At 38.7% G+C, this 10,342-nt stretch overlaps 1 protein-coding gene across 1 annotated transcript; it reads right to left on the bottom strand.

Annotated features, from left to right (window-relative positions):
* LOC109224536 (flowering-promoting factor 1-like) lies at positions 9,100-9,776 on the bottom strand. Its single transcript, XM_019389103.1, has one exon. It carries the CDS (start codon positions 9,689-9,691, stop codon positions 9,371-9,373), a length of 321 nt encoding a protein of 106 aa, XP_019244648.1. The 5' UTR covers positions 9,692-9,776; the 3' UTR covers positions 9,100-9,370.

Genomic DNA, 10,342 nt, shown 5'->3' with positions numbered 1-10,342 from the left:
AGCCAGAACAAACGAAACACCTCCTTTAAACAATTAATTAACATAAACAAAACTAAAACATGTTTAAGATAGCTATAATTACGGAAACAGCGATAATAACAAAGAAAACCATCCCAACACAGCCCAAACCGGGGTGTCACAAGTCACGAGCATCTATCAGAATGTAAAACCACTACAAGGCCTAAAATATACAAAACCGGAATAATGAACAAAGAGAGAAACATGGTGCTGCGAATGCTGGCAGTCACCTCCATAACTCATGTAACTCTGCCTCTGATCGGCCAAAACCCGCTACCGGGTGAACAGATACCTGCATCTGCACACGAGGTGCAGGGAGTAAAGTGAGTACCCCAACTCAGTGAGTAATAAAGGTAAATAACAACTGAGCAGTAAGAGATCACGTAAAGCAACCAACATGTTGTTTAGAAGCAGGGTACAATCCTTTGAGAAAACAGTGAAGCTGTGAAATCATTAGAAATATAGTAGCTCAGTTTAAGTCTCTTTTGAAAATGATCCTTTCAACAGTTGCAAAACGATTTCAAAACAGTTAGTGCTGATAAGCACAGAAAAATACGCCCCTCGGGCACAAATACCGTAGTACAACAGGTGAAAAGGCAAGTAAATATGCAAGATGAGCACATAAAAGTTCGCCCCTCGGGCAATATCTCAACATAGTACCAGCCCCTCGGGCTCACTCTCAGAAACACTCTCAGCCCCTCGGGCTCTCTCTCTCAGATCACCTCTAAGAACAGTATCATATAGTAACCGCTGCGGCGCGCAGTCCGATCCATATCTCGCTGCGGCGTGCATCCCGATCCATATGGGTACCCGCGCTCACTGTGGGTGTGCAGACTCCGGAAGGGCCCCTTACAGCCCAAGCGCAATATCAAGCCACCTCGTGGCATATAAAACAAGGCCTGAAAGCCTTCTCACATCACACTCGAGGCCTGAAAGCCTCCTCACAATACACTCGAGGCCTGAAAGCCTCCTCACAATACACTCGAGGCCTGAAAGCCTCCTCACATAACACTCGAGGCCTGAAAGCCTCCTCACCTCACTCACATATATCCTCACATATGGCCCTCGGCCCCACTCAGTCCAGAAAACATCATAAGCCCCTCAGGCATCAATAAAATAGTTGTGCTCAGCCCAAACAACAGTGGAAATATCATTTAAGTGTTAAAGTTCAATTAAAACGGCTGAGTTTGCAAAACAATATAATCAACAGGACTGAGTTCAAGTAGTATATCAAAATAGTGAGGAAACAGTGATAAAAATCCCCGAAGGGTTCAGGTAGTTGGCGCGAAGCCCAAATATAGCAATCAGCCCAAATCATGATAATAACAAATAAGTTTCAGTCAAATACGCGGTAAAATCATCAATCGGGACGGACCAAGTCACAATCCCCAACGGTGCTCTACCCCGCGCTCGCTATCCGGCGTGCAAGTCACCTCAATATAGCACTATGATGTGCAATCCGGGGTTTCAAACCCTCAGGATATCATTTACAATCATTACTCACCTCGAACCGGCGAAATCTCTAGCTCGCGACGCCTTTGCCCTTCAAATCGGCCTCCACGCACGTCGAATCTATCCAAAACTAGAGCGAATATGTCACAATATGATAAGGGAACAAAGCCCAAGCGAAAACAAACAATAACGGGCACAAATCCCGAAATTACCAAAAACCCGAGCCCCGGGCCCACTTCTCGAAAAATCAGAAAATTAATATCATCAGATTCCTTATCTCTCCACGAGTCTATACATATCAAAATTACCAGAATCGGGGTCCAATTGACCCCTCAAATCCCCATTCTTAACTCTCTTGAGTTCAAGCCCTAACCTCCATTTTTAACTCTTGATTTCCTTAATTTTTCAGCTCTAATCCATGTATTTACACCATAAAATCATGTTTTAAGTCCAAGAATCCATACCTGATCAAAACCCCTTGAAATCCCTCTTCAAAATCGCCCTCAATGCTCCAAGTCCGAAGTGAAATGTCTATCTCTTTCAAAAATTCGCGAAGAAGAAATTAAATACCTCTGCCCAGTCACTTCCGCTTCTGCGGCATCTTTACCACTTCTACGGTCGCCGCTCCTACGGCATTTCTTCCGCTTCTGCGGATATACTCTATTGTGCCCAGGGCCGCTTCTGCGGTCCCTACCCGCTTCTGCGGGCGCCGCATATGCGGGCCTCCATCCGCTTCTGCGAAAGCCCTTCCATGGTTCCATTTCCGCACCTGCGCCTTTCCTACCGCATCTGCGGCCCCCTTTCTGCAGATGCGGAAATACCAGATACCGGCCATTATCAGCAATGCTGCAAGTCCAAATTCATCCCGATGGCCATCCGAAATCACCCCGAGACCCCCGGGACCTCAACCAAAAGTGCCAACCCATCCTAAAACATCATTTAAACTTGCTCCAATCATCAAAACATCACAAATAACACCAAAACCCTCAAATTACATCGGATTCAAGCCTAAGTTCTTCTATATCTTCCGAAACACGCATTCGATCAAAAACCCAACCAAACGACGTCCGAATGACCTGAAACTTCACACACACATCCCAAATCACTTAACGAAGCTACAACAACTCTCGGAACCCCATTTCGACCCTCAGATCAAAATCTCACCTATCAACCGGAATTCGCCAAAATACTAACTTCGCCAGTTCAAGCCTAATTCTACACCAGACCTCCAAAACCAATTCCGATCACGCTCCTAAGTCATAAATTACCTAACAAAGCTAACCAAATCATAAAAACTCTGATCCGAGCTCATATACAAATAAGTCAACTCTTGGTCAAACCTTTCAAATTCAAACCTTTCAACTAAAACTGTTCTTTCAAATTCATTGCAAAATTTCCTGAAAACCAAAACCAACGATCTACATTAGTCATAATGCATAACACGGGGCAAGTCATGCCCAGGAACTGGCGATCAAGGTGCAAAAGCTCAAAACGACCGGTCGGTGGCTGCACGCCGCAGCGATATATGGATCGGGCTGCACGCCGCAGCGGTTATTATATATATATGGATCGGGCTTCACGCCGCAGCGGTTACTATATAGTACCTATTGAGCGTGAGTGCTGAGTGTGAGCACTGATTAGTAAGAGTTGAGTCACGAGTGGCAGAGAGGCTAGCCCGAGGGGCGATAACTATATACATGCAAATGAGTGATGTTTGCCTGAGAGGCCTGTTTATGAACTTGTTGATTTCACTCCTTTTTTTTGTGAGTTTCTATCGAATATGTTGATTTATCGACTGTTTTCACTCTTCTTTATACTGAGCCTCTGTCGGAAAGTTGAACAAATGTTTTCAAAACAACCTTTATTTTAATTGGGGTTTATGAGATGTTTAGAAACTAATCACTGATTTGGCATTTGGTTATTTCCACCAAGATTTTCCGGTTATGAAGTGTTTATGAATATTGTTTTGCCCGAGGGGATGTTTTACGAACTATGCTTTGTCCGAGGGGCCAATTATGGCTTTAATCGCTATTATTCATTTAAATGGTATTGAACCCCTATTGAAATTGCTGGAAGGTATTTCAAAATGATTTTTACTAAAAGTTGGGTTTTAAAAGGAGAGGTTGACTCGTATTATGATTTGAAAGCCTGTTGTGTTTATTGATCCTAACGTGAATGTGGATTCATTGTTTCCTACTGCTCAGTCTTTACTTACTCTTATTACTTACTGGGTTGGAATACTCACATTACTCTCTGCACCTCGTGTGTAGATTTAGGTATATCGGAACCCGTTCGCGGGTGTGGATTGGTTCAGGCGCGGAGTCTTCAGAGTTAGCAGGTGGCTGCATGACGTCCGCAGCACCACTCCCTTTCGGACATTACTATTACTGTATTTAGTACATTATTTTAGACTTGTCGTTGTATTCAGACCGGGATAGATGCTCATGACTAGTGACACCCCGATGTCGGGCTTGTATTTTATTCCGTATTATTATTTTCAGAAGTTGTTATGAAACATTGTTTAATTAAAGGATTAAAAATGATTTTTAATGCTTAAAGGTTGATGTGAGTGCTGTGTCGGCTGGCCTTGTCTTCACGAGAGGCGCCATCACGACCGGGCTGGTTTGGGGTCGTGACATAAACACTTACGAACTCCTTCTTCTCCAAGGTCCTTAGGCATCCATTGAAGCTCTCTTTCACCAACACTTCTTGGATTAGTAAATTTCAACTCGTTTTCTTCATTTTACATCAATATCTATTGAATTCCTAAGCCTAAAACATGTAATTTAGGGTAGAAATTGGGGGAAATGGGTAGAGTTAGGGCTTTTTTACTTTTTCTTGATTTAGACCTCGTTTTGGGGTCGAATTTGAAAACAAATTATATATTCGGGCTCGTGGGTGAATGGGGGATATGAATTTCATATGAACCTCGTGTTTTGACCAAGCGGGCCCGGGGTCGATTTTTGGAATTTTGGGAAGAAAGATTGGAAATCTATAATTAGGCATTGGGTTTGATTTGTTTAGCATAAATTGATATTATGAAGTCACTATTGTATGGATTTGATTGAGTTGGAGCCGAATTCGAGAGGGAAAGCGGTTGTTGTGGATTGATTTGGCCGTGGAAGTTGAGGTAAGTGTTTGGTCTAACATTAGCTTGAGGGAATATGTGTTGAGTCTTATTGCTACTTGCTAATTGTCGAGTACGATGTATAGGCATGGTGACGAGTATCTATACATTGGTGTCTAGCATGACCGTGAGTCTTTATATTGCGAATATTTGATTTTGTTGCATCTCCCAAGCTTAATTGATGACTTCTATATGATATAAAGAGCATGTGAAAGAAATTGTGATCTATGAACTTCGAGGAGCATTGGCTCGAGTGTAATACGAGTTGTGAAAGTATATGAAACGGTTGAACACTTTGGAGCATTGGCTCAAGCGGTAAAGTGAGATATGAAATAAAAATGAAAGGAAGAGAAAGAGTATCTAAATTGCTCCCTTGCCGGGATATTGTTGCTTATTGATTATTTTCCCTTGCCGGGACGTTGAGATTATTTATGTTGTGTCCCCCTGCCGGCATTTCTATTATTATTTTGTTAGTCCCTTGCCCCTTGTTTGTGATTGTTTGTTTATTGTGAGGAAAGAGTGTAAAGCACGAAGGGTGATGCCGTGCATTGTTTGCTTATTGTGAGGAAATAGATTAAAGCACGAAGGGTGATGTCGTGCCGCACGATGTACCATTCCGTGCCGATTCTATTGATTATATGTGAGGAAAGAGAGTAAAAGTACGAAGGGTGATGCCGTGCACGTTTTATTATATCAATGTTTGGTAAGGATGAGAGTAAAAGCACGAAGGATGATGCCGTGCACTTGTTGCTTTCTGATTCTTTATTAATGTCTTAGTTGTGTTATTTCCTTCGTTACTGGACGCCTTTTTCTTGAAATTGTTATGTCCCCCATAGCATGTTCCCCCTCCCATATTGATTACTTGTCTTTGTATCTCGATTCTGCTGTATATGTATATATAACTGCACAGGTTTATGTGGTAGTCCGGTCTAGCCTCGTCACTACTTCGCCGGGGTTAGGCTAGGCACTTACCAGCACATGGGGTCGGTTGTGCTGATGCTACACTCTGTGTTCTTTTGCACAGATCCAGGTCTTGGACAGCAGCAGCAGTAGCGCGGGAGCCAGCCTTCAGTCCAGCGAGACACCGAGGTAGCCTTGCAGGCGTCCGCAGGCCCGCCGTCTCCTCTATCCTTTATTTTAGTCTGTTATCTCATTGTATTCGAGACAAGCAGTTATATTTTCTTTCTGACATTGTATTTAGTACTCTTAGTAGTTCGTGAGTATTGTGACACCAGTCTTAGGTAGAGGCTTATCTTGAATTTTCCGCATTTCTATTCAGTTTTCTTTAATCTAAGACTTCCGCTTATTTAGTTAATTCCGTTGCTTTTATATTATTGCCGATAATTGTTAAAAGGAATTATGTTGTTAATGAAAAAGTAATTAAAACTTGGCTTGCGTAGCTCCCATTAGTAGGCGTCATCACGACTCCCGTGGGTGGGAAATCCGGGTCGTGACAGATAGTAAGAAACCAAATAGGAAACATAGAGGTGAACTCCTTGAAGAACACAAGTGTGAAAATAGCATGCAAAGCCGATAATATAGTTGAAAACCAAGGTAGAGAGCATGTACATGCCTAACGAACGAGTAATCATAACAGAAATCCAACTTCCTTTCTTTTCGCATGGTAACACCAATAAACCAATCTTATTTCAAACCGTACGAAACTCATTGTGCCAACATCGTATCAACCGCACGAAAATATCCAACGTGTCAAACATTGTCTTAAGACCTCAATCATCATCTCTAGTTATGGATAAAGAAACTCAAGTAACATGACAATAAAAGGTGTAGAAATGGGTTCATGATACTACGATCAAGCTAAGTATGTAAACTAGTCTAAAAAACGGCGCGTTAAATCCTTTTATGATGTCATACGTCCTAACGAGATCTCTAACACAGATAATTAATGTCATCAATCATAGAATCAAGTGAAGCATAAATCGAGGGATCACCAAGTTCCACAAAAAACAAAGAAGCATATTATTCCCTCCTCCAGTGGATGGAGACCTTGTCACATCCATATACACTCACCACCTCGTATATGCATCACCCCCGTATGTAGTAAACAATATTATTTAGTAGGAAAGATTTCCTCAACAATTTTAGGCAACCTCTTATATGCATCACCCCGCATCTTAGTTTACTCGTCTAGTTGTTATCATGGCAATAGAACACATCAAAGCAAAGCGGGTATGAACATTGGATAAGAAATCAAAAAAGAAGATCAAAGGGTAGTAGTGCACCTGGATCCGCTTCTGACGATGTAACACAATAAAATTATTTTTCCCAACCCAAACGACCAAATGGACTATACTATGTTATATTAAAATAATCGTATAAATAATCACATATAAATACAGTAGTACATCAAAATTTGTGTTGTTTCCGGTCCAAACGACCAAATGCATTACAACATGTCAAATCTTGGCTTTTATTTGAAGACATATAACTAAGATGTACTAAAAGAGCCATGTTTTTAGTTTGGAAGTGTAAAAAATATTTTCAAAGGGGTCACATCTCACATGCCTAAGGTCCAATAGCATAAGAAAAAGATATATAGTAGTATCTAATGTATTATGTCCCATGTGCAGACACCCTCAACTCCAGCCAAGGGCAACCCCTGATGACACGTGGACATGTACACTTGGCCTATGATAAAAAGTCATGATCCACTTCACGTGAAGTCCCCTCTCCTTTTGTTTTCTTGGCACACAATGGAGGGGACCTCTCTCTTTATTTCTTATCCATAGCAGAAATTGGCACCAAACTAATCAAAGGTACAATTTTCTATCATTGGATTAGAAATTAACTCTCCTCCTTTGGAGGAGGAAGTGCATGATGAATGTCTCTTAGCATTGTACTACACACATTATTAAATTTTATGTCACGGATTTAGATTGTCACTTTCAAAATTAATAAGGTAGTTGAAGCTTGCATAGGTTGAAGTAGGTGTCATATTTTTCATCATATATAATAATGATTGCAATCATCATTTGATGACTGCAAATTTGATTATTTTTGTCTCATATTGCTTTTGTTGATTTAATTAGATATGGTTTGTAAATAGAAACTCTGTAAAGTTCACCTAAACAAATTGTTAAGAAAAATATTTATCGCACATAATATTTACACTAATCTAATAATTATAAGATAATTATATTATCTATATATTATCATGATTGAAAGAGTTCAACAGATTTTGATTTGTCTGACATTAGTTCTTTAGATAAAAACACAATCCCAAAATCCTATTCATAGATCAAATGGCTCTTGAACCACTACTCATAGTAAAAAAATAAATTTAATGATATTTTTGTTGAAGATATAATTAAGTAAATAAAAGTGTGCTCTCTCTAACAGCTTAAGCTTTTAGATGAGATGGTCATATAATTCAGCATGGTATTAGAGCAGGCAAAGGTCCTGGGTTCAAGCCTCATTGCCACCCAATATAATAAAAAAAAAAAATCATGTGCTTGTCTCATAAAAAAAGAATGAAGCCCTGATTCAACAATTTTAACTTAAAACTTTTTTTTTCCATTTCCTTGAAAGCTCGGACTACAAATATACTTTTGTTAAAAACGCATTTATGCAATTACCAAAGATATAAAGTACTTTCAGTAATCATGTTTTTCCCGAGGAAATAATTTCATATGATCATTTACATTTTGAGTAAAAGAAAATAATCTTAAAAAGATCTTCCTACGTTTTATTATTTATCAATCACTTGCCTTAAACATATTTTTTTCCTCTCTTGTTGGCCATTCTAATTTCTTAGTAAAATAATAAAGTGTTAGTGGCAAAGGTTAATGGGTACTTCAATAATTAAGTGGAAAGAAATATTTCATCGGGTATTCCTTGATCACATGAATTCTATGCATGTAAAGTTACCTTCATTTTTTCTACAAAAGTGATGAAACAATTTTCCTTTTTCTTTCCCTTTTGACATCCAAGTCTAATATTGCATCATGAAATCCTTGCCAATTTTGGTCATAGTTGTATGTATGTTCACTCCAAAGAGAAACAAAATTCCCCACACGAAGAATAAGGAAGTGAAAGAAGGAGAATTTCTATTATTATTATAGAATATTTCTCCCTAGATAGAATTTTTTCTTTCTTGGTTCATTTGACAAAAAGACCCACATCCGAGTTTTATACTTAAGGTTCTTTAAGTTAAACATTCAACTCAAAACTTAAGAGCCTGGTTGTGAATATATATATATATATATATAACCAAAATTATAGTAGAATTGAGGGGGACTTCACCTTACCTCCTTGTTATCTACTGGATTTATTTTCAGGAGTATCCTATTAAAAAAGGAACCTTTCCTCTCCCCGCTCATTAGCTTAGGTGCCGAAAAAGTGATCGCCGGATAGTTCATTTAAACTATATATTCCATTTGTATTTAATTTTTAATGCTCGAAAATTCCGTAATATATATAATAATAGATTAAGAAATGCAATTTTTATATTCAGCCAATTCCAAAAGCATTACAAAATAAAGGGATCGAAAGAAGATACGAAATTACTTTATTCCACAGCCATACTTGGGAACTATTTCTTGAACCCTAAAAACTTAAAATAACCAAATGAACGCAAACTATATATATAGGAGTCACTTAAATCATTTCACTCACCAACAATGGAATCTAGGACTCATGGCAACCAAATCAAAGCACACGGGAAGAAACCAACCCTATCCCAAGAAGCAAGACAAAAACAAACCCTAGCTAGCTTTCCTATACAAAGATGACATCTAATAAACAAGGATTAATTCAAACATCTCTAACATGGAAAACATTAGGGTTTTTAACGACGATATCGTACATGTGAATGGAGTTGAACTTGGCAAAATCCTTAGGAAGTGAAATTAAGTCGATGGAAGAATGCTTGTGGAATTGGAAGAGTTCAGGGTCACCTCCATAATACCTTTCCCATCCCAAACCATTGAGAATTCTTTCAAGAGAACAATATGATGAAACCACTTGCCCTGTTGGTAAGTGTACCAAAACCTTTCTTCTTCTTTGACCTTGCTCTGATGATGGATTTTCTACCAAACGGAAAACCCCATTCTTGAACACCCAAACTCCAGACATTTTTTTTATAATGAGTTATATGGAAGAAGTTAGAACTGGCTAGGTTTTCTTGAACAGTATAGGAGAAGAAAGAAATGGATTTGAGTTATTTGAAAGGGAGAAAGATTTGAAGGGTATTTATATAACTGACGGGGTAGATAAAACAAGGGGAAAATACTCTCTGGAGTGGGATGAAAAGATAGGTGATGATAGGCTTGTTTAGCTTTAGTGTAGAATCTAGATATTGTGGGACCTTTTTTGTTAAAATTCCAAGAGACAAAGACACCATGGGTATGATTTAGAGCCCACGTACTATCCCCACATTAGCTATGTGGTTGGAGGGGTGGAGAATCAAGGGTTAAGAATAGAATCTTGTTTGGTGTGAAACTCCTTTTAGTTAATTAAGAGTTTAAGTTGTATACATAAACGGTAAAATAATTACATAATTAAGTTATTTGAAAGATAATTATATGTATTCTTTGATAATTTTAGTTTGTAATTTAGAAAAGGTGCTAGTTAGTCTGTTATAACAAATTAAAAATTATACGGATAGGTTCGCATATATAACCTAATTTTTTTTTTTTTTTACTACTTTTTCCTATGTATTCTCAAATATGAGTAATAAGTTTGAGCTACTTTATTCGTTTGGAGGAACGTTTTTCTTTTTTTCAA

Source organism: Nicotiana attenuata, chromosome 3 (genome assembly GCF_001879085.1).
Source record: "Nicotiana attenuata strain UT chromosome 3, NIATTr2, whole genome shotgun sequence".
Taxonomy (NCBI): Eukaryota; Viridiplantae; Streptophyta; class Magnoliopsida; order Solanales; family Solanaceae; genus Nicotiana; species Nicotiana attenuata.
This window is presented reverse-complemented; position numbering and strand designations above follow the sequence as displayed.